Consider the following 24,331-nt stretch of genomic DNA (forward strand, 5'->3'; position numbering starts at 1 on the left):
AGCTTTTCCTTTTCTTTTTTGGCTTTGCTTTATTTATCGCACCCTCCTGGTACTAAAGCATCTTTATCATCTTTAGAGTTTGGTTTATATTGTTTCTGCATTTCTTTTTCAGTATTTATTATACTTGTGTGTTCATATATATCAGTTCTTTGGCCAGTTTTACACAAAGTCTTCGCTTTTAATGCACTTGGCTGCAGTAAAGATTCACTGTTTTGGGTCAGTGTTGATTCACTATTAAGGGCCTCCTGAGAAGTCACAGCAACAGCTTCTTGGTCACTGTCTACCTGCATCTGTTCATATTCTTCATGTTTATTATTGTCTGTGTTTTGTACCAGAACCAATTCTACATCAGGTGATTTTGTTTCATCAGACTCTGCCAAACTGTCAACATCAGATTTCATTTTCTCATGTTGCAATGAGATATTCACATCAGTCATACATTTCTCTTTTGTTTCCTTCTTTGAACGGAGTTTGTCTTTTTCCATTTTAGCAATTTCTGAGTCTTTATCAAACATTTCACCTTTAACTGTTTTTGTATTTTTATGCTGTTCGTATATAGAAACATCTGGTGTTTCAGCTTTAGCATCAGCTTCAAAAGATGTATTAACTTTCCCTAATTTCCTTGATTTTCTTACAGGTTTAGAAAGAATTTTGTTTAATTCTGGCACAGAGAATACTGCGGTTGTCTCTTCTATTACATTTGGTGAGGCTTTGTTCAGAGGAATTAGTGGTGTTTCCAGGACAACATTTTCTAGGAGTTCTTGTGAAAGTTGTGCTTTAATTTCTTCAGGCTGAATATCTAAAATATAAAAGAACTTTAAATAGATAGAACTTAATTGGACATACTGTATACAAATATAATCAAGACGAATTTCTTACACCAGTTCCATGATAAAAACATCACCATCATAATGTGTTCTCTTTTCTTGCATCTTTTAAAAACAGTCTTAAGATTTCAGAAAACTGATAATCATTTTGACATGAATAATGAATAAAAGTTTATTCTTAAATATTGTCAGGTTAACATTTGCATGGGCTTAAGGAAAACGATTTCTTGGGGATATAAATTTGTCTGTTTAGTTGGGTTTAGAGTCAAACCAACACAATTGTTTTCTACAGCTTTTGATGGATGACTAAGACCCTTCAAGACTTTCTATGCACTGTTTCAGACACAGGTGGGCAGCTGTGTAGAACCATTGGCCTTCAGCAAAGCAAGATGAATGCTTTCCTCACATGAAGAAATTTACACCCCCAAGTGAGGCTTCGAATCTACACCAGTGAGGGGCAAGCGATTCAAAGTCAGCGACCTTGACCATACAGCCAATAAGGCCTCTCGATATAAAATTGTAGATTTTGACCTTTGAACATAAATTAATGGAAATTTTACTCTTTCTTTGCAATGTCAAGGATGACTTAACCACAAAATCACATATATAAGGCATTTATCTAAATTTTATTTGTACCAAACTTTATGACTGGTGCATGGAACAAACTTCATATGAATGTTTTAATTGCATATCTATTTCATACCATATCTGTACTAAAATAATAAAAAGACCTGTTTGTGAAACACATAAATGCCTTGCATCTCCAACAATGAGGCCAGCTGAGCTTGTATGCGGTGATTTCAATCCACAGTGTACTTGTTGTTGTGTGGTTCGGTTAACGAATTTTTCAGTCATATAAACGACGAGTGTCTACTTGTAGCAGTGAGCACAATGCCCAACTTTATAGTGCTGCCTCACTGGAATATCACACTGCAGACACGTGGCATGATACCCCACCCAGTCACATTATATTGACACCGAACTGACCAGTCCAAGCACTATCCTCTTAATGCTGAGCGCCAAGCGAGGAAGCTACTAGTACCATTTTTTACGTCTTTTTTATGACGCGGCCGGTAATCGAACCCACGACCTGCACTCGAAGTGGACGCTCTACCACTAGGCTACCAAGGCAGTTTTCGTGGTACTGGACTTGGTCTAAATAGAGTCCATTATAAATAAGATTTGTTTATGAAATATAGCTAATCATTTAACAATTGGCTTAGCAAGGTTTAAACCACAGCAGTGACGGGCAAGTGTATTTTGGTTCAACAGCCGAACACTTTGCATAATTCCAGAATGGAGGAAGGAGGCAGTTAACCTATTCCGGTTCTCAAATGGCTCTGTGTCGTCAATTCTACGTCATAACTGCCAACTTACTCTAATTGAAACGGTAATTTTGACATGATTTCATGACAATACCATACAAAAGACCCGTAACAAGGCCCAACTCTTGGAAATTAATGATCTAACCAAGACCGAACGTTAAAGTTTACTACTAAGATAATGGTAAAGTGCTAAAATTTGGCTATCATCCAAATGGTATAAATGAAAGGTAACTATTGTGTTAATAAATTTCTGTTAGTAAAGTATTGTTTAAACAACTTAGGAAAGTGAATGGTTATTCATCTATGTTGCTTTAATTACACATGATAAAACACCTACAAGTCAAATCAATTTGATATTATTGCTTAGATGAATTTTATATGATAATTATAATATGTAAAAGAGTCCAAGATGGTCCTGAATCGCTCACTTACCAATCTGAGCCTAGTCTTATGATGGTAATAACGTCGTTTTAGTTTTCTATATTTGAAAGTGACTATTTGAGCAAGAGCCATTTTGAACCTTTGTTTTATTCATAAGGTATAACATATCAAATAACATTTTAATTCTGAACTTTGTTTACAGATACAATTTAAAAATAGACTCTAAGAGGTCACAAATTATTCATTTCACTAGACCTAGTTATGACAACTACCCAGTTTCAAACTTCTAGATATCTCGGAGAACATTTAGACCCAAATTTCAGAAGATCCATCAAAGTAGGCTCTAGGAGTCAAAGGTTTTTTTATTTTAGACCTAATGACCTAGTTTGACCGCCTGACCCTTTCAAACTTGACCTGATTTCATCCGTATTCAGATAAATGCATTCCAATATATAATATGTTCTCTTAAGGGGTCAACGTTTCATTATTATTTGACTTACCATGTTTTTGAAGGCACATGACCCGAATTCGAACTGACTAAGATATTATACAAGTGTCAACTTCAGGCATCAAACTTTCTCAGACATTAGAAATGGCCTTGAGTAGGTCACAAGGTTAATAAATAATTTGGATAGGTCGACTAGGTGGTTTACAGGGACCCGACAGTTCGCAACATGGCTAGTATCACAGTGTACATTCAACCATGGTAACCCAAAAGTATTTCCAATGAAATTTTGGCCTCTAGATTCACAGTTTTTTTTTTTTGACTAGTGACTTGGTTTGAAGGGTATGTCCGGTTTCGAACTGACAATGTAACAAAGTGAAACTCTTCGCCTGACATTTCTAATTCCTATGAAATTTTCATGAAGATTCCATCAAAAGTATGACTTAGGAGGTCACAAGGTTTTCTAATTTTTAGACCTATTGCTATTTTGACATGACCTTTTCGAAACTGGTATCCTAGTTACATCAAGATTACATTTCAGACCAATTTTATACATGTTTATCTTTTTTTTGAAAATTTATCTCCAGTTTAGTAGTTCTACACGAATTTTCCCAGTATTCCTAGCAATTTGTCTTTTTACGGTCTGAACAGTCTGAAATAACTGTATCCAGATATCTCAAGATGAACATTCAGCTCAATTCTTATCAGTTCCATTAATAACTTAGCGCTTCTTGGGTACAGTAAAATTTTTCTTTTTGAATACTGACTATTTTTTAATTCAGTGACCCAGTTTCGAATTTTTGTCAGGATCACAATGTCAACTTCTGCCAATTTTCTTGAAGATGCTGTTAATTTTGCACTAATAAATCCACATTGTTCTTTTTTTCTATTTTTAGCTCTGTTATGTTTTCTTGACCCACGTGACCCGTTTACCTTTGAGCCGACTTCTTCAAGTGAATTCTGACCAATTTCATAAATGGATCCAAGAAGCAATGTGACCTTAGGAGTCACAAGCAAAATTTCCACGGAGTGCGATATTGCTCTTTGCGATTCACAACAGTCATCCTGACATTATGTTGAATTGTTGAGCTAAGAATTTCAAGAAAACCGCAAAGAAATGCCAGTCACTGAAATTTTAAATTTATTTTCCTGACGTCTTCCACAGAAATTTGATTCCTCTCAACCTTAGCCCAAAATCTACAACTAATTCATACTGCTATTTATTTCTTTTTGTGTAAATATTATTTTCATATCAATAAAATCTGTTTTCCAAATTACCATTGTTGTTTTTATTCTCATCAAAACTAGAACTCTGTTTTTAAAATTTTTACACTCCAGAAATTTTAATGAACATCAGAATTTTATTAATCTTTCAAGTCATGGCGAAATCCTGACCCTTTCATTGTCCGAAAAAAAAATGGTTAATACGTGGGGGTAGGGCTTCTGACAGTACTTAAATTCTTTTACTAGTCACTTTTTATTTCCCTGGTAACCCAAGTATTTTTACAAATTTTCTTTGCACTGTTTTTTTCATTACTTTGGTCAGACGAGTTTACATTCGGTCAGAAGGGTTATTCTTGGTCGTCTGACCAATTGTTAGACAAATCTTGAAACTCTTTCGCCCTGACCATTTCTTAATGTTCCATATGAAATTTTCAAACTTACATGTACAGTATTTTGGTTCATGAAATATTATTTCAATCTTACCTGATTCTACATCTTCAGTAGAATCACTGCTTTGTCCTAATGGATTTTCTCCATCATTTACATCAATTTGCTTCTTTTCTATACATTTTTCTGCCACTGTTTTTCTTTTTTGTTCGCAGTTCTTTTCATCTCCAGTTTCATTATTTTCTACACTGAATTCTTCCCTAGCTTTCCTATAGCCAATTATGTCTATTTTACCTGTCTGAATAAAGTCTGAAATAACTGGTTCTGTAAATCGAACTTTTTTCTGAACATCTGATGCTATTGCTTCAGATTTTTCTTTTTCTTTGGCAATACTTTCAGCTGCTTCTTGTGTACAAGTTAACAAATCATAATCTTCTGCTAGCTGAAGAGAAGCAGATATTTTGTCTATTTCTTCTGTATTTCTTGTTTTAAGAATTGTTTTGTCAGGCACCAAATTCTTGTCCCACATCTTCTCAAACTTCTTGCTGCCCGTTTTGTTTTGCACCTGAATAACATCCACATTGTTTTCTTTTCTTTTCTGTTTTCCCTTGGCTTTGTTAGTAAGTTTTCCTTTCTTCTGTTTACCCTTCTTCTTGCCGACCTTTTTAGGTGTATTCTGACTGGATTTGAATTCATATGGATCAGAGGAAGGCAATTCAGATTCCTGACTCTCAATCTCAATAATTTCATTACCAAACACACTGTTATTTTCTTCTTTTGATTCCGTCTTCTGCAAATTAATGTTTTTATTGTTGTCTACGACTGTAGCTTTGTCAATAAATGACTGAGCAGAAGGAACACTTCGACTTTTAAATATTCTTTTCTTCCTGACAGGCTCTTTCCCAACAGCTTTCTCAGTTCCAATCTTGTCTTCAGATAGTTCTTCAACTATGTCATTATCTTTGTTACAATTCTTTTCTGTGTCAGTGTCTACTGTTCTATCATTATCAACAAAATTTCCTGTTTTGCCATCAATCACCACATTGTTGTTTTTATTCTCTCCACAAACCTGAGAATCACTTTCTAAAGATTTATCAACATCTTCCATATCACTTCTTAATGTAGAGTCAGTAACTGTACTTCCGTCTTCTCCTTCAAAGTCATCTAGTTCAAACAGAACTCCTTTACCATTATCCTGAATTTGTTTAGCAAAATGTTTTATTTTACTTCCCATAGCTTCTTCTTCCTGCATTATTTTCAATTTCTTTTTACTCAGCCTTCTATGTTGATTTCTTTCTTTAACTTCAGTGATTTCATCTTTATCAACAACTGTATTTGCATTATTAGGTATAGTAGGAATGTTTTTCAACCAGTCAGCAACCTTTTTAGTTGCCTTTTTCTCCTTCACAAATAAATCTTTATCTTTCTTGCAGTAGGTTCTACTTACAGCTTTACCTTTAACAACTAACACTTCAGGTGTCAATTTCACTGAACCACTGCCATCTGTATCAACTTCCCCTTGATCGTTATTTCTTTTCTTGTCCATTGATCGTAATGACTTTTTAGAAATATCCTCAAAATGTTCAGAAGAGTCCTTCCCCTTTTTAGAATGTTTTAAACTTCTTGGGTCAATGGGGGTCTTGAATAATGGCCCACTAGAAGTTTCTGATTCCTTTGCAACAGAAGCACCTGATAAAACAGGTTCATCTGGATCATATTCTAATTTATTTTCATTATCTGTATCTCCACTTCTATCATTAACAGAACTTTCATTAGTCTCAGCAACAGCTTTGTTTTCAATACTTTTAGCATTTTTAAACTTAACAGAATTCATCTTAACTACAGTAACATCTTCAGATTGTTTTTTATCTTTGTTACCCTTAGTGCAGTCTTTCAAATTAATTTCTACTTTCTTATCACATTTACCACTAACCAACATAGTTCTACTTTGCCTTTCAAGATTCTTTCTAGAAGAGCTTTTCAATTTTCCTTTCATTCCAATTTCAGTATTGTCCTCTTTTTCAGTAACAACATTATTGTCTTCAAGAAATTCATCAGCATTCAGTGTTCCTTCTTCGATACACTTTAACAATTCTAGCCGTCTATCTTCCTCTTTGGTTTCCTTCTTACTGAGATCCTTACTCTTTTCCCCTGTTATCTGATCACTGGACTTTGTCACAGGAAGACTGAAATAATACAATGCGTTATTATTATTTGCAGGATAAAATTGGGAAATTCCCATTAAGAATCCAGAAATCTACAGTACTGTAGAGAACAAAGAACGACTACTATTTTCATCTTGTTGTACCCCAAAATTAAAAAATTTGTACACATACTAGCAGACTGGCAAAGCTATATCACTCACAGTGTGACTGATATGGATTATATCTCACTGATAATTCCCAATAGTTAACCTTTACCCTGCTAAATTTCTAAAACGGACTGGTATATCATTCAATTTTATTATTCAAAGGGGTGTCACTAAAAATTCACTGACTGAATAGCGAACAGTGCAGACCATGATCAGCCTGAACAGATGTGCTGCCTGATCTTGGTCTGCACTAATCGCAAAGGCAGAATCACATGCCACGAGCAGGCTAAAGATTAACCAATATTATGTAATATGAAGCCACCTTGTGCACATGTTGCTTGTCTTCACCCATTAGGCAGACAAGAAAGTATGGTGCTGACCCACTCAGCAGTCATACAAATCACTATAGCAAACAGACTTGTGCACTTGAACATCGAAGCATTTTCAAGGAAGGGGAAATATTTGTATATAAAAGACTTGCAATTTAACTAAAATAAAATGCAAGTGAAAAACAAGGAGCTGCGTTCAATAAACGCTTGATGCCCCCGGTGGCATCCTTGTTGACACAAAGCAACCTAAGTCCAAAACGAGGTCAAGTTCAAGGTCAAGGTCAAACTGAGGTCAGGTGACGTCTGAAGATGAGGAATGGTCACAGGTTACATCTGCATTAATATCAAGTCATTTTAGTTAGGGGTATTGATGCTAGACGAAACGGTCCCATTTGGTTAACCTCGTACCGACAGACGAACGAACGGTCAGACGGACTGGACAATCACTATATGCCTCCCGCATCAGTAGATGCCGGGGGCATAAAAACTTACTGGTCAATCAAATTGTCTTTTAACATTAAAAATGTTGTATCTATGATTTTAAGTTAACAAATTCGTTTTGAAATCTTTCAAGATCCTTATTCAAACAAAAGTATGGTAAAGACATTAAACAAAATCCCTACAGACAGCATCTCTATAATAAAACTAGATGCCCAAGGGCAACATGTCGAGCCCGCCAGCTGTCAAAAGGACTGGGAGTTGCACACGAAACTCTGTCTGAGACAAACGTTTGTGCCAAATAAAATAATTGTGCCTGGTTATTTTATAATCCAACAGACAATGACGAAGTTATTGTCCGAACAAGGTCAATTATAGCCATATTTGACCTTTAAACTCCAAGTGTGACCTTAACCTTTAAGATATTGACACAGGTTTTGCGCGCTTCACGCCGTCTCATGGTGGTGAACAACTGTGCCAAGTTTTTTTAAAATCCCACAATCAATGACAAAGTAATTGTCCGGACAAGGTCAATTATAGCCATATTTGACCTTTAAACTCCAAGTGTGACCTTGACCTTTAAGATATTGACGCCGGTGTTGCATGCGACACACCATCTCATGGTGGTAAACAATTGTGCCAGGTTATTTTAAAATCCCACAATCAATGACAAACTTAAGGTCCGGACAAAGAAATCCGGACGGATGCACTGACAGACGCACCCGCGCACATACACCCAACAGCCATTTGGACAACTATGTCTTCGCTCCTTTATGGGCTCGACAAAAAATCAGGATCCAAGGTTACAAACCTGAATTTAGAGAACAGTCTTATCCCTTACCCTGCTAAATTTCTATAATGATCTTGTCCATCTTTCAATCTGGACAGTACCATTAACTGTTAAAGCAGGTGATTTCCAAAAAGATACTGACTGAATGGCGAACAGTGCAGATCTTGATGAGACTGCACAGACGTGCAGGCTGATCATGATCTACACTGGTTGTAAAGGCAGAATCAATCCTGTCCAGCATGATATGGGTTAAATCTTCTGATTGGTTGATTTCCAGCTTGAACTTGAAATTGACCAATGAGAGGGCATCATTCCCAGACTGGTCTCAAGAGTTCCGCCAAGTGGGGCAATATATGCCCAAAGGGTTACGTCAGAGGATGGGAGCAAAATTTAAAGAAATTGACTATTGAAGCTCAAAGGACAGGAAAAACAAAGGAAAGAAATTTTTTTTAAAATTCTATGTCCACAAAAAAATCCTTACCAGGTACAGGTATGTCAAAATACACCTAAAAATTGGAGGTACCATCCATGCTGTACCACATGAAAGTGGTCTCAGTTTTCCCCTACGGCCAATAATAAAAAAGTTTCAAAATAAGCTATTTATAGTAACATAAAAGGGAAGTAATTCCAATTTTTTTATTCTAATTGAACAAAAAAGGGATCTGCCAAATAAAAATAAGAGCACTGCAATGCAGACCAATATACACAAAGCAAAGTCATATATGACCTTTGACCCCTAAGTGTGACCTTGACCTTGAAGCGAGTGTGCTCTGCATGTCGTCTCGGTGTGGTGAACATTTGTGCCAAGTTTCTTTGAAATCCTTCAAGCAGTTCAAGAGTAACAGAGCAGACGCGAAACAAACTGGTATGACCTTTGACCCCTAAGTGTGACCTTGACCTTGAAGCGAGACATCCAAAACATGCGCTCTGCAAGTCGACTTGTTGTGGTGAACATTTGTGTCAAGTTTCTTTGAAATCCTTTAAGGGGTTCAAGAGTTACAGAGCAGACACGAAATTGCTAACAGACGGACACCGGGGGTATAACATAATACGTCCCTTCGAGCATATAAAAATTATTAGTTTCAGATCAACATCTTTTAGATTTTTTAAAGTATTCACAATTACACCTATGCTCAAAACTACCTGTGCATAATTTTCAACTACTTAGTACTAAAGACTTCTTATTTCAGTTGTTATTATTTTAACCTGTGAAATAAGACAGACTGCATAATTAACAAGAGCTGTCCGTAAGACAGCGCGCTCGACTTTTCTCAGTGCTTGACTCTGAATTTGAGCTTTGCCAGTATAAAAAACAAGAGCACCGCCTTGCGGGTGCTGACGCTCATCTGATTTTTTTTGTGTAATAGAAATATTGTCCTACCCATGATTTTCTAAGTCTAAAAAGGGCCATCATTTTTGCAAAAAGCAGGATAGAGTTATGTTTCTTGATGTACAGTGTCCACTTATGATGGTGAAAAACTGTTGCAAGTTTTAAAGCAATAGCTTTGATAGTTTATGAGAAAAGTTGACTTAAACATAATACTCAACCAAGAAAATGATTTTCTAAGTCCAAAAGGGGCAATAATTATTGCAAAAAGCAGGATGGAGTTATGTTGCTTGCTGTACAGGGTCAGCTTATGATGGTGAACAAGTGTTGCAAGTTTCAAAGCAATAGCTTTGATAGTTTAAGAGAAAAAGTTGACCTAAACATAAAACTTAACCAAGAAATCTGATATTTTCTAAGTCCAAAAGGGGCCATAAATCTTGCAAAAAGCAGGACGGAGTTATGTTTCTTGCTATACAGGGTCAACTTATGATGGTGAACAAGTGTTGCAAGTTTTAAAGCAATAGCTTTGATAGTTTAGGATAAAAGCTGACCTAAACATAAAACTTAACCAAGAAAACTGATTTTCTAAGTCCAAAAGGGGCAATAAATCTTGCAAAAAGCAAGATGGAGTTATGTTTCTTGATGTACAGGGTCTGCTTATGATGGTGAACAAGTATTCCAAGTTTCAAAGCAATAGCTTTGATAGTTCAGGAGAAAAGTTGACCTAAACATAAAACTTAACCAAGAAATCTGATATTTTCTAAGAACAAAAGGGGCCATAAATCTTGCAAAAAGCAAGATGGAGTTATGTTTCTTGCTATACAGGGTCAGCTTATGATGGTGAACAAGTATTCCAAGTTTCAAAGCAATAGCTTTGATAGTTTAGGAGAAAAGCTGACCTAAACATAAAACTTAACCAGGCGACGCTGACAACCGCTCATGTGATGACAGTAACTCATCATTTTTTTTCAAAAAATCAGATGAGCTAAAAATCCAAGTTAAAAAGGGGCATAACTCTATAATAAAATTTAAATTATAGTTATGAGAATTGTGTCTCCTGGTGTAGACTGATAGTAAATAACTATTTTGAGTTTCAAGTCAAAAGCTTTAATAGTAACAGAGATACCTGACTTTATCAAAAATTTTAACAAAAAAATCTATGTTAAATGGGGCATAATTCTGTCAAAATTCAAGTCAGAGTTATGGGGATTGTTTCTCCTGGTGTAGACTATGATGGTAAATAAGTATTTTAAGTTTCAAGTCAAAAGCTTTGATAGTAACAGAGATATTTGACTTTATCAAAAACTTTAACTAAAAATTCTAAGTTAAAACGGGGCATAATTGTCAAAATTCAAACCAGAGTTATAGGAATTGTGTCTCCTGGTGTAGATTTTGATAGTAAATAACTATTTTGAGTTTCAAGTCAAAAGCTTTAATAGTAACAGAGATATTTGACTTTATCAAAAAATTTAACAAAATTTCTAAGTTAAAAGGGGCATAATTCTGTCAAAATTCAATTCAGTGTTAAGGGGATTGTTTCTCCTGGTGTAGACTTTGATAGTAAATAAGTATTTTAAGTTTCAAGTCAATAGCTTTAATAGTAACAGAGATATTTGACTTTATCAAAAACTTTAACCAAAAATTCTAAGTTAAAAAGGGGCATAATTCTGCCAAAATTCTATTAGAGTTATGGGGATTGTTTCTCCTGGTGTAGACTTTGATAGTTTCAAGTCAATAGCTTTGATAGTAACAGAGATATTTGACTTAATCAAAAACTTTAACCAAAAATTCTAAGTTAAAAAGGGGCATAATTCTGTCAAAATTCAATCAGAGTCATGGGGATTGTTTCTCCTGGTGTAGACTTTGAAAGTAAATAAGTATATTAAGTTTCAAGTCAATAGCTTTGATAGTAACAGAGATATTTGACTTTATCAAAAACTTTAACCAACGGCGATGCCGACACCGACGCCGGGGCGAGTGCAACAGCTCTACATTTTCTTCGAAAAGTCCAGCTAAAAACTATATTTAGTTCTGTACAATATGGTCTTTACATAGATCTGACTGAAGTAACCAAGTAATGTTTATAACAAATTACCTTTCACTACTGTCAATCAAAGATGGAGACTCTGCATTTCCCAAATCTGAAAAATATGTTAGGAGTTTATAGAGAACACAAGAAGAAGTCCATTTTAAGAAAAAACAAGAGCTGTCACTAATGGTGACAAATACCCCCGCAGCGCCTTGACCTTTGACCTGGTGACCTTGACCTTTGACCTGGTAACCCCAAAATCAATAGGGGACATGTACTCAATAAGTACTATCAGCATGTGAAGTTTGAAGGTCTTGGGTGCAGTAGTTTGCGAGTAATGTGCCTTCATGCAAAAAGTTAACATTGGCCCGTGACCTTGACCTTTAACCTGGTGACCCCAAAGTCATAGGGTTGTGTACTCACTAAGTACTATCAGCATGTGAAGTCTGAAGGTCCTGGGTGCAGTGGTTCGCGAGTAAAGTGCCTTCATGCAAAAAGTTAACATTGGCCCCTGTGACCTTGACCTTTGACCTGGTGGCCCAGTCAGTTGGGGTCGTGTACTCAATAAGTACTAACAGCGCGTGAAGTCTGAAGGTCCTGGGTGCAGTGGTTCGCGAGTAAAATGCCTTCATGCAAAAAGTTAACGTTGTGACGAACGGACGCCCATATGATTCATGTATTAGGTGGTCATTCCATTGTTTGAAAACAACAGAATGACCACTTAAAGAACAAAAGAATTAAGTGGTTACGGAATGAATACAAAGGATTTCTATTGTCCTAGGCCACTACTCCTACCACCTAAGGTACAATGTACCAATCGTATGAGCAAACAAACTAACGGATGGACAGTTGAAAACTAATATGCCTCCCTTCGGGGGCATAAAAATCAAAATCAAATAAGAACTTAACAGTTTAAAGCCAATCTCTTAACAACTGTGTCAGAGAGTCGACTCTTTGGCTCAGTGGTTAGAGCATTGGACTAACACCCAAGCGACCCAGGTTCGAATCCCGCCACAGGCAGATTGGATTTTTGTCATAAAATGCTGTGCTCTTTGATTTGTTACGCCAAATAGTGGCAAGAATACTTATTACAATGTATAACTTATTTTGTATCAAACAAAATTTTATCCTTTTTTACCAGGTGTTCAAACTAACACACAGTATTTTCCATATTTACAGTGCAGCAAGGCACTAAGCACAGCCCTGTACATTATTTCTGGCACTGAAGGGCACCAACAATCTGCAAATCAGCTGCATTGCTGCCTCACATGACAATACATTTAATAGTATCTCCAGAGGGTATAGTGTAGTTGCTATGACAACAACTTCTACATTTTTTAAATTTTAAAACAAATGCTAATACTTGGTGCTTGCACAGGATTGATCAGGGATTAATATATCTACCATGGTAAACATGAAAAGCCTTGGCACATCCAATTTTCTTGCAGTAACTACACAAAGCACTGTTAGATGCATGCTTAAATGTTGGGCCAACTCTACATTAGTTCAGCCAAAATGTTATTTAAATCTTTGAATTTCAAAGCCTTAACTTGAGCCATTAGAACAAGTCCAAAATAACTTCAGTCCATATATTTCTTCTCATTCTTATGTAACCAACTTAATAAATTGTTCATGTCTCAAATTGAAAACAATGTTCTTCATTGAGTAATAAACTTACACTATCTCAAGTACAACAAGAGCCATGTTAGACATGGCCAATCCCCCCCCCCCCCCCCGCCGGGCATATTATAATTTATGGCTAAAGTTCCTGGCAAGTTAGTGTCTGAAAGTATTAATTTTGGGGAAAGCTTTGAAGAACCATTTAGTTGTGGTCCGCATCAGGGGTTTTAAAGATGTGGAAGAAAGAATAAGTCAGTGGTGAGGTGGTTTACTGCTAAATTTTATTAATTTTCATGAACAGTAAAGCTATGACGTTTTTCTATATGGCTACTGTAAAAAGAAGGAATGGAAAGCTAACAGGGAACACTAGTGCCAGAATGTCACAATATTATGCCCGTCACAGCAAATTTGTTTACTCTAGCAGCTGTATTTGCAAATGGATTTTTAATTTTGTGGTTGTTTGGTATTCATTGTAAGTCTTTTGTTTTTCTAAGTCCACAAAAAAACTCCTTACCAGGTAGAGATATCTTAAAATACACCTAAAATTGGAAAGTAACATCCATGTTGTACCACAGAAAAGTGGTCTTGTTTTTTGCCTACGGTCAATTATAAAAATGTTACAATATAAGTTATTTATAGTAACAACTAAGGGAATTTAATCTTAAAAAAAAAACGACTAGTAATGAAAAAGTAACAATAAAAGCTATTTAAAGTAACAACAAAGGGAGGTAATTCTAAAGAAGGGAACTGCGCATGACACTTCGTCTCATGATGGTGTATAATTGTGCCAAGTTACATCAAAATCCCTCCATGCATGAAGAAGAAATGCTTCGGACAAAGTCATTCTTGTATCTGACCTTTGGTCTCTAAGTGTGAACTTGAACTTAGACCCAGGGACCTGGATCTTGCGCATGACACTCTGTCTCACGGTGGTGAAGATTTGTGCCAAGTTATATCAAAATCCCTCTATGCATGAAGAAATGCTCCAGACAATTTTTTAAAGAAAATATGATAAAGGGGAATAACTCAAAAAATAGGCAAGGTAGAGTTATTGTTCTTGCACACTGCACTTCCTCCCAATGTGTTCTATCAGTGTATGAAGTTTGAAGAAAATCCCTCCAGTACTTTTGGAGTTATGCTCCGGACAAAATGTTTTAAGAAAATAAGATAAAGGGGAATAACTCAAAAAATAGGCAAGGTAGAGTTATTGTTCTTGCACACTACACTTCCTCCCAATGTGTTCTATCAGTGTATAAAGTTTGAAAAAATCCCTCCAGTACTTCTGGATTTATGCTCCAGACAAATTTTTTTAAGAAAATAAGATAAAGGGGAATAACTCAAAAAATAGGCAAGGTAGAGTTATTGTTCTTGCACACTACACTTCCTCCCAATGTGTTCTATCAGTGTATAAAGTTTGAAAAAATCCCTCCAGTACTTCTGGATTTATGCTCCAGACAAATTTTTTTAAGAAAATAAGATAAAGGGGAATAACTCAAAAAATAGGCAAGGCAGAGTTATTGTTCTTGCACACTGCACTTCCTCCCAATGTGTTCTATCAGTGTATGAAGTTTGAAGAAAATCCCTCCAGTACTTTTGGAGTTATGCTCCGGACAAAGATCGTTGCGGACGGACAGACGCACGCACGGAGAGCATTTCTAATATCCCCTTCACCTTTGGCGGGGGGATAACAAATGAGGACCAATAAGATGTAACGAATAATTGAAGGAAGTGGTACATTGACTTACCAACATGCTGCTTTCTTTTGGTACGTCTTACATTTCCCAGTCCTGTATTTTTCCCCGCTTTATTTCCTGCGGAGGACTTTGTTTGGATGGCATCAGGTGTTCCTGGTAACAAACTCGTCTGTGGACCTCTCGGAGGAGAAACTTGTGTAAAGATATTCAACTGAACACTTAGGCATAAATATCACAGAACAGAAATTTAAATGAAAACTGCATGCTGGGTCCTTCATAAAGTTCTGTCAAACAAAGTTAAACAAAAAAGCTAGTATGAATAATTTTTGAGCAAAATACTACATGCAAGTTGAGGTCCAATCTCCTACATGGAGCAGTATATTGCTTTTTCATATCAAAGCGAAGTATCTCTTCCTATATGACACTTGTGTTTAATGGTGTCAGGTCAAACCACTGAAGAACACAAAATCTCAGGAATTTTTGTTTTTGAAAACATTCTTGAATATGTTTCATTTATTTCTGCACTATATATTCTGTCTGTGGCAGTACTATTGCAGCATGCAAGTCATCAAACAAAGTTCGGGGCAAATTGTTACTACCGTGCTTTAAAGCTGGAGAAAGGCTGCAAGTGCCCTTCTGGATGCTATTACTTTAGGAATGTGCCGGCACCTGGGTAGAACCACCAACCTTCCAGGAGCCAGTTCAATGGCCCCCTCACATGCTTGTACCCAGAGGTTTGAACCAAGTTACTAAAACTGTATCTATCTTTAGACTAGTAGAAAACTGAAAGATATCAGAAATCTTACACAGAGCTCCTGTGTCTTTCTGGAAGGCAGAAATCAGACTTCTTACACCCTCGACCATCTCTCCAAGTTGTTCCCTTTTCATAAGACTCCTGAAAACACAATTTTACTTCACTACCCAAAATGTATTTGTTTCCGTTTTCATTCACAATTTTATTATTTTTCTGATGGTGGAGGAAGACTCCAGGTGCCCCTATGTGCATTATTTTATCATAGGCAGGCACCTGGGTAAAACCACCGACCTTCCGTAACCTAGCTGGATCATGGCTACCTCTCATGAAGAATTCAATGTCCCGAATAAGGCTCGAACCCGCATCAATGAGGGGCCAGTGATTCGAAGTCAGCGGCTTTAACTACTTAGCCACGGAGGCCTCCACTCAGTGGTGGTGAAAATTCAAAGTCTTTAAAGTCAGCTCCAAATAAAAGCCGCCGTAAAACCTACTTATAAATTTAAATATACCTGTGTTGACTTTCAACAAAAACATTTTTTTTATTTCCAATGGGCAGTCTTTACAGAAAGGTTTGACTTTATAAAGAATGATTCATTCTCAACTTTGCCCAATGAACTGAAAAATGATAAATTCTTCAGAATTACAATCCATTGTTACTTTCAATATAATATTATTATTTTGAATACTAAATTTGATCATGTTACAGAAAACTTCTTTCAGATGGGACAAGAGGTTGAAGTTAAGCAATTTCTACTGTTGCTTAAAGGTACACAAATCTTTAAGTTTCAATTCACCTTTTTGTGATTGGTTTCTTGCATAGAGGACAAGGTACTTGCCGCTTCCTTTCCAAGAATTCCATTAAACAGAATCTGAAGAAGAAAAGCAATATGATTTTGATTACAAATACAATACATCATACATTTTTGTGGCAAAAAGATGCAAATGTCTTACTGCCTGATTACTACCTTTTCAAAGTTACCAATCTAAAAAACACAAGTATTAAATTTTCCCCTCATTAAACCAAGACATACCTGCCATGTATTTGTTTGTCATGAGCTGAATTAAAATTTCATTGTGAGATATTACTGGACAAGATTAAGTTAGTACCTACACTAATGGCAGCATCTCCACTGAAAATATTTTTGATCTAGTCCCTAGTGGATAAATATGCAACATCTTTTCGATGTCAATACTATTAAACTGGTTACTTAGTCCAAACACAGACTAAGCTGTGAGACATATAATTAAATCAAAAATCATACAGCACTAAAAACAACACACCAGGCCAAAATTAAAAATATGTTTGTTTGCTGTCTCCCTACCTACCCACTTAAAATGCTGCATCCCAAAAGTTTTCATTGGACAATGCTGGTCAAATGCTTTTTTTAAAGTTGCGACATGACAAGTGCCGCACAGATTTGAAGCAAGCAAAATAATAAGTAAGAAAGTTTAAATTGTATTATTTAATTTCATCCTTTTATACAACATATATACAGATTTGTCATAATTCTACAGAACAATAATTCTGTATTGGTCAAAGTATAGTTATCCCCCCACCAAAAAAAAAAAAAAAAAAAATGAAATTGCCTACCAGAACAGAACATTTTCTTTATTTTGAAGACACAGTTTACAAAATACAAGTATTCTGCAATAACATGTGAGCAAATAAGTATTTTAGAAAAACAATATATTATGGGTATGAACTATCGGTTGTGGAATATCTAAATAGTACGTGATAAAAACATTTTCACTTTATCGATTAACATGTCATATGGGTAATGTTGTAGAAAATTAATCCTTTAACAAAAGAGAAGAGAGTTATACCTACCCAACTTTAAAATGTAGGGTCGGAAGATAGTAAACAAAGACTTTTTTAAATGTGGCCCCAGATGAATATCAATTTTGTTTCAAGGGATAATGAAACATCAGACACAGCTAAAATTCAAGTTACTTAAAACTTGTCATGGCAAACTGATTAAAGTTGATATATGTACATATATACCTGCAGAACTGGTGACCACAACCTGTTGACACTGGATTTTTCATCATCTCCAAGCTGAAGTTTAGTTAAAGGATAAGTTTTACATTCTTGTCATTCAGCATAAAAAACTGTTAGTGTATAGTTACTATAACTGATGGTCTCAAAACTCAATACTGGTAACTTTTTTTTGCTGCATCTACAGTGGAATAAATATGTGATTCATGTGGACTGCTTGTTAATTAAAACATTGTGAGGTACATTTTTATTGACTTTATGGCATATCTACTGAATATGAAATTAACAGAAATTTCTTGTAATCTCCGTTATTTATATACTCAATCAGTAAAACAAATTCAACAATGCATGAGCACAATCCATGTCTTAAATACTAAAGAAAACATCAAGTTTATTACTTAAATTCATCAATCCTGAGAGAAACAATCCTGAGAGAAACAAGAGGGGGTCTATACTCTACATAGCTTAAATGCTATACTGTGCCCGAAAGGGCGGATGGACACTTATTAAACACAAATAACTGAACTGAACTGAGAAACAAGAATTTGATAAAAGCTTGTGGCATACAAATTGCTATTTTTATTTATCGAATATGTGACTATTTTTCTCGGGATTACAGAATTGTAAACTGATTTACTTGTTTCCTACGGTGGTTATGTTTAGGACATATGTTATTTTTTTTTTTAAGATTAAATTATCTCGTGCGCACGACATCTTATCTTGAGCGATCAACATCTTATCTCGTGCGCATGTCATCTTATCTCGAGCGATCAACATATTATCTCGTGCGCACAACATCTTATCTTGAGCGATCAACATCTTATCTCGAGCGATCAACATATTATCTTGAGCGATCAACATCTTATCTTGAGCGATCAACATCTTATCTCGTGCGCACGACATCTTATCTCGAGCGATCAACATATTATCTTGAGCGATCAACATCTTATCTTGAGCGATCAACATATTATCTTGAGCGATCAACATCTTATCTCGAGCGATCACCATCTTATCTCGAGCGATCAACATATTATCTCGAGCGATCAACATCTTATCTCGAGCGATCAACATCTTATCTCGAGCGATCAACATATTATCTCGAGCGATCAACATCTTATATAGAGCGATCAACATATTATCTTGAACGATCAACATATTATCTTGAGCGATCAACATCTTATCTCGAGCGATCAACATCTTATTTCGTGCGCACGACATCTTATCTTGAGCGATCAACATCTTATCTCGAGCGATCAACATATTATCTTGAGCGATCAACATCTTATCTCGAGCGATCAACATATTATCTTGAGCGATCAACATATTATCTTGTGCGATCAACATCTTATCTCGAGCGCACGACATCTTATTTATATATATTAAGGCCCTTTGTGTGTGCATTTAGGTCATCAGTAAAACATATGGACAAGTTGTTAATTAGGGTCCCGCCTATTCCGCTGTTATTTAAACTTCCCACAAGTACATGTACAAGTTTATCACATCAACTGGGAAAGCAATGCATATAATTGGTCATCCTATCTTCAAAATCAAATGAACATAACCAATGATGCATACTGCATGTTAGAACAGCAACAAATTTCAGTTCAACTGATAAATTCGCGCAGCAAAGTTGCATGTATGAATTAAGGGAAAACAAGGAAAATCGTTTAATATATATGGGCTTCGCTATGGAAGCCCTGTAGGGACAATTGATTTCCGTACTTCCCACTTCTGTCTTCTAACTTTTGCACTTCTCACTTCCAACTTCTTGACTTCCTACTTCTAACTTCCGCACTTCTGACTTCTAACTTCCACACTTCTGACTTCCAACTTCCTAACTTTCGACTTCTGATTTCAAACTTCCACACTTCTTACTTCCGACTTATTGACTTCTTACTTCCTTCTTCTAACTTCTGCACTTCTGACTTTTAACTTCCGCACTTCTAACTTCCAGATTTTCGACTTCTGATTTCCAACTTCCACACTTCTTACTTCCGACTTTTTGACTTCTTACTTCCCTCTTCTAACTTCCGCACTTCTGACTTTTAACTTCCGCACTTCTAACTTCCTGCCTTCCGACTTCTGATTTCCAACTTCCACACTTCTTACTTCCGACTTCTTACTTCCCTCTTCTAACTATCGCACTTCTGACTTCTAACTTCCACACTTCTGACTTCTAACTTCCTGACTTCCTACTTCCGCACTTCTGACTGCCAACTTTCCTTTTTTGGAAGTCGGAAGTAAGAAGTGTGGAAGTTGGAAGTCGGAAGTATGAAGTCAGGAAGCTGGAAGTCAGAAGTGCGGAAGTTAGAAGTCAAAAGTGCGAAAGTTAGAAGAAGGAAGTAAGAAGCCAAAAGTCAGAAGTAAGTTGTGTGGAAGTTGGAAATCTGAAGTCGAAAGTCGGGAAGTTGGAAGTGAGAAGTGCGGAAGTTAGAAGTCAGAAGTGTGGAAGTTAGAAGTAGGAAGTCAAGAAGTTGGAAGTGAGAAGTGCAAAAGTTAGAAGTCAGAAGTGGGAAGTACGGGAATCAATTGTCCCTCCAGGGCTTCCATAGCGAAGCCTACATACTATTTTTTTTTGTCAAGGACTTAAATTTATTTCTTTGCATCATCACTGATTTTTTGCTGCCTTTTTTATCAGTTTCCGTATTTAAATGTCTAACCCTGCAAACATGTGAAACGGTTATAAGTATAATCTAAATTAAAACAAACTCGGTGGCAGCCGTATGTTTTTACTAATGATCTGAATTCACACAAAGGTCCTTAATAGATATTGATAAGATGACCGAGAAAAGATGTTGATCACTCGAGATAATATGTTGATCGCTCAAGATAAGATGTCGTGCGCATGAAATAAGATGTTGATCGCTCAAGATAATATGTTGATCACTGAAGATAAGATGTCGTGCGCACGAGATAAGATGTTGATCGCTCAAGATAAGATGTTGATCGCTCAAGATAATATGTTGATCGCTCGAGATAGGATGTTGATCGCTCGAGATAATATGCTGATCACTCGAGATAAGATGTTGATCGCTCAAGATAAGATGTCGTGCGCACGAAATAAGATGTTGATCGCTCAAGATAATATGTTGATCGCTCAAGATAAGATGTCGTGCGCACGAGATAAGATGTTGATCGCTCAAGATAATATGTTGATCGCTTGAGATAAGATGTTGATCGCTCAAGATAAGATGTTGTGCTCACAAAATAAAATGTTGATCGCTCAAGATAATATGTTGATCGCTCAAGATAAGATGTTGATTGCTCAAGATAATATGTTGATCGCTCAAGATAATATGTTGATCGCTCGAGATAAGATGTTTATCGCTCAAGATAAGATGTCGTGCGCACGAGATAAGATGTTGATCGCTCAAGATAAGATGTCGTGCGCACGAAATAATATGTTGATCGCTCAAGATAAGATGTTGATCGCTCAAGATAAGATGTCGTGCGCACGAGATAAGATGTTGATCGCTCAAGATAATTCAATCCTAAAAAAATAATTGCGTGTCCTAAACATACCACCGTAGTTTCCTGTTACTTACAATGTATTTAATTTTTAAAATGATGAGAAAAATATGAGAGCAAACATTTGATACCATCTGGAATTTAAAGATAAAATATAATTTATTTAGAGTTTCCTCTTGTAAATACCATTCTCCAGGGGTGTGGAAATCCCAATATTTTTCATGCATGCAAATAATTATTTATTTTGGACAATAATCTAAAAGTAGTAACAAAAGCAAACATAATAAAGTGTAATACTGCAGCTGTTTCAAAAAATAAGCTTTCGACACTTTAGCTTGTGTTCGTCCGCAAGGCCTTCGAACATTTAACAGAAATACCTAAAGACTGTCCATCATGCCATACGAAGCCATTTTGAGAAAGCATGAAACTTTCTGATTGTTAGAAAACATGAAATTTCCTGACTTGTACTAGCGAGCTCTTTGTGCTTTGACTGTTGACTTCCATTTTTGTTGGCAGGCGAATTTGTCCAAAACTTTGTCATAATTGTTTACATTTCTATTCGCTGAGTTATCGTGTGCAAAAATCATGCAAGACCGTGACAGGGAACCAATCAGAACGCAGAGAAAGAGATGCTAAATTTAGACGCAGTATGGTTTTCCGAAAACTGGAGAAATCGAGAGGCCCTCGGCGGGTGAAGAACCCGTTTCGTACGTCAAATTCTTTTATTAACTCCAAAAACTTGAAGCACTGTTCAGCATTTCTGAATTATTCTTTACTTTTTTCATTTCAAACCAGAAAACTTGTGCTTGTCCGCAGACAAACGGAATGCGAAAACTCACTAGTCGTTGTCAAAAAGTTATGTCTCGGACATAGAAATTCCACGCCCCTGTTCACAGTATTCATATGGATTACCAGACCTCTAGCTAGTCCTGTAACCGGACCTCTAGACTCCGGGTCTAGCCATTGCCTAAAACAAATTACCGTAATCCTAGCCTCCGGTTCTAGGATTACGAAGTTCTGTATTCCTAGACAACCCTATGAGAATAGGCTAGGATTACGGAAGTATTTTTAAACAGGAATCAAATATATATTAGGACATGCATAAATGATGTTGTAAACTTACTTGTTTCACTTAAAATAGCGATTTTTCATGTTATTTCGTGTTATCGATCCGCCATTTTGGGTTAGTAAAATATAGGTGGATAATTATTTATGCGCTGTTGATGAATGATTATGAATGACAAAAGTTAAAATCCTCTTAATGAAAATAGTAATGTTTCAATGTTTACAACTATATCAGGGCCACATCAAGAGGAGGCGCTCAGTTCATGGCCCATTTCTTTTTCTTTTCACTTTCCATAAAAATAATCGTTTCTTTTTTTTTTTTTTTTTTTTTTACAGTAGATTTCTATTGTAATTTTTTTTCATAGTCATGATTTTGCATTTTTTTCTTTCATTTTTAATCGTTCTTCTCCATTTTTTTTTTCTCTTTCTACTTAAAATTACTAACCCAAAATGGCGGATCGATAACATGTATGAAATTATACGACAGGCATGAAAAGTCGCTATCTTTAGTGAAATAAGTAAGTTTACAACATCATTTTATCACTGTTTATGCATGTCCTAACATATATTTGATTTGCCTCTTACACTTCCGTAATCCTAGCCTATCCCCATAGGGTTGTCTAGAAATACGGAACTTCCGTAATCCTAGAATCGGAGGCTAGGATTACGGTACTGTAACCCTAGCCACTGCCAAACAAATTTGCCTAGTCGGAAATATAAGAACTGTCCTACCATATAGAGCATTCCAATGTCTTCTGCATTTGCCCTAGCAATTCTTGAACGCGTTTCTCTGCCATGTTCATCAACAGGACTATTTAGAAATCAAATGTGAATGTCGAGACACAGCAGCCTGAGCAGGAACTTCGGGAAAGGCCCCAGATTTACTCAGAAACTAAAAAGCATCCTCTTTCCAGTGTCAAAGTGTAAAGGATAGAAAAACCAATTGGATTCACTAAGATATGTATGTTGCAAGCCATGAAGTTTTATGTGTACATAGTAGACCCATATCAACGAATTTTTATCGTTACGAAACTCTTTATTGATATTTTGCGCCTTGAATTTCCCGGAAAATTTATTTTTTGACTTCTAACTGAAGAGCTGATTTAACAATTGTTTCCAAACGAAATATTTTCCACTGTTGAAAATGTTGAACAACACTAAATCAGTGTTTAAAATGGTACAATGGATATAATTCAAATTGGATATAACTCTCTTGAAGAGAGGTGCTTCAATCAATATTGAAGGAATTTACCAGTGAAGAAGAAGAAGAAGAATAGGTGCAATAGTACTAATAGGTAATCAAGCAGCACTTCCGTTATAGGCTATATACCAATAAAAGAAATTGTTCTTTGTTTCATATAAAAGTCAGCTACTTCAGAACAATTTTGTTACAGTTTCTATATTTTCACTCCGTCGTATTTTCCACAAGATATCCATACATTTGCTTCAAGAAAACGAAAAGAAAAACGGGTGTTGAATAGTATGCAGTGAAATGTAAGTCAACTGAAGTCAGGTACCCTCATAATGCCGCATTTCAGAAAGCGGTCTGCAGAATAAACACCCTACTTTCGTTTTCAAGTAAACAACTCGAAAACATGGAATATTCGCAAGAAAAGTGTCCTATTTTATGTAAAATTCATTCCACAAGTGAAATAATGCCCGTTTGGCCGCCGATTTACGCGCAATTGCGCGAAAAATGGAAAAATTAGGATTTATTTATTAGGGTCTTCTTTCGACTACACCACGGAAGCACTTTTTTGACCGAATTACTGCATAATAACCTAAAGTGGGATAAAGACGGAAAGAAAGTATCCTCCAATTCTTTTCCAGTTAAAGTGGCGTTTTCATATTTTATGTAAGCCAGGTCCTATTTCATTATACCTGATATATTGGTAGCTTTTTCAAGTTTTTTTTTGCTTTT

At 36.0% G+C, this 24,331-nt stretch overlaps 1 protein-coding gene across 1 annotated transcript; it reads right to left on the reverse strand.

The window, feature by feature from the left end:
• Positions 1-29: 29 nt before the first annotated feature.
• On the reverse strand, positions 30-23,469 carry LOC123531574 (E3 ubiquitin-protein ligase RING2 homolog spat-3-like). The gene is made up of 8 exons (XM_045312665.2): positions 23,143-23,469; positions 17,884-17,937; positions 16,676-16,750; positions 15,934-16,022; positions 15,179-15,319; positions 11,880-11,925; positions 4,569-6,775; positions 30-799 (listed from the first exon to the last, which is right to left on the reverse strand). The coding sequence occupies exons 1-8, from the start codon at positions 23,211-23,213 to the stop codon at positions 30-32; spliced, it is 3,453 nt and encodes a 1,150-aa protein (XP_045168600.2). The 5' UTR covers positions 23,214-23,469.
• Between the last annotated feature and the right edge of the window lie 862 nt (positions 23,470-24,331).

Source organism: Mercenaria mercenaria, chromosome 11 (assembly GCF_021730395.1).
Source record: "Mercenaria mercenaria strain notata chromosome 11, MADL_Memer_1, whole genome shotgun sequence".
NCBI classification, from domain to species: domain Eukaryota; kingdom Metazoa; phylum Mollusca; class Bivalvia; order Venerida; family Veneridae; genus Mercenaria; species Mercenaria mercenaria.

Coding starts and splice junctions, on each gene's coding strand:
- LOC123531574 (XM_045312665.2), bottom strand. CDS start 23,213: ATGAACATGGCAGAGAAACGCGTTCAAGAATTGCTAGGGCAAATGCAG. Junction 16,751..17,883: donor TGTGGTCACCAGTTCTGCAG/GTATATATGTAC, acceptor TTTCTTCTTCAG/ATTCTGTTTAATGGAATTCT. Junction 15,320..15,933: donor GAAAGACACAGGAGCTCTGT/GTAAGATTTCTG, acceptor TCTTTACACAAG/TTTCTCCTCCGAGAGGTCCA.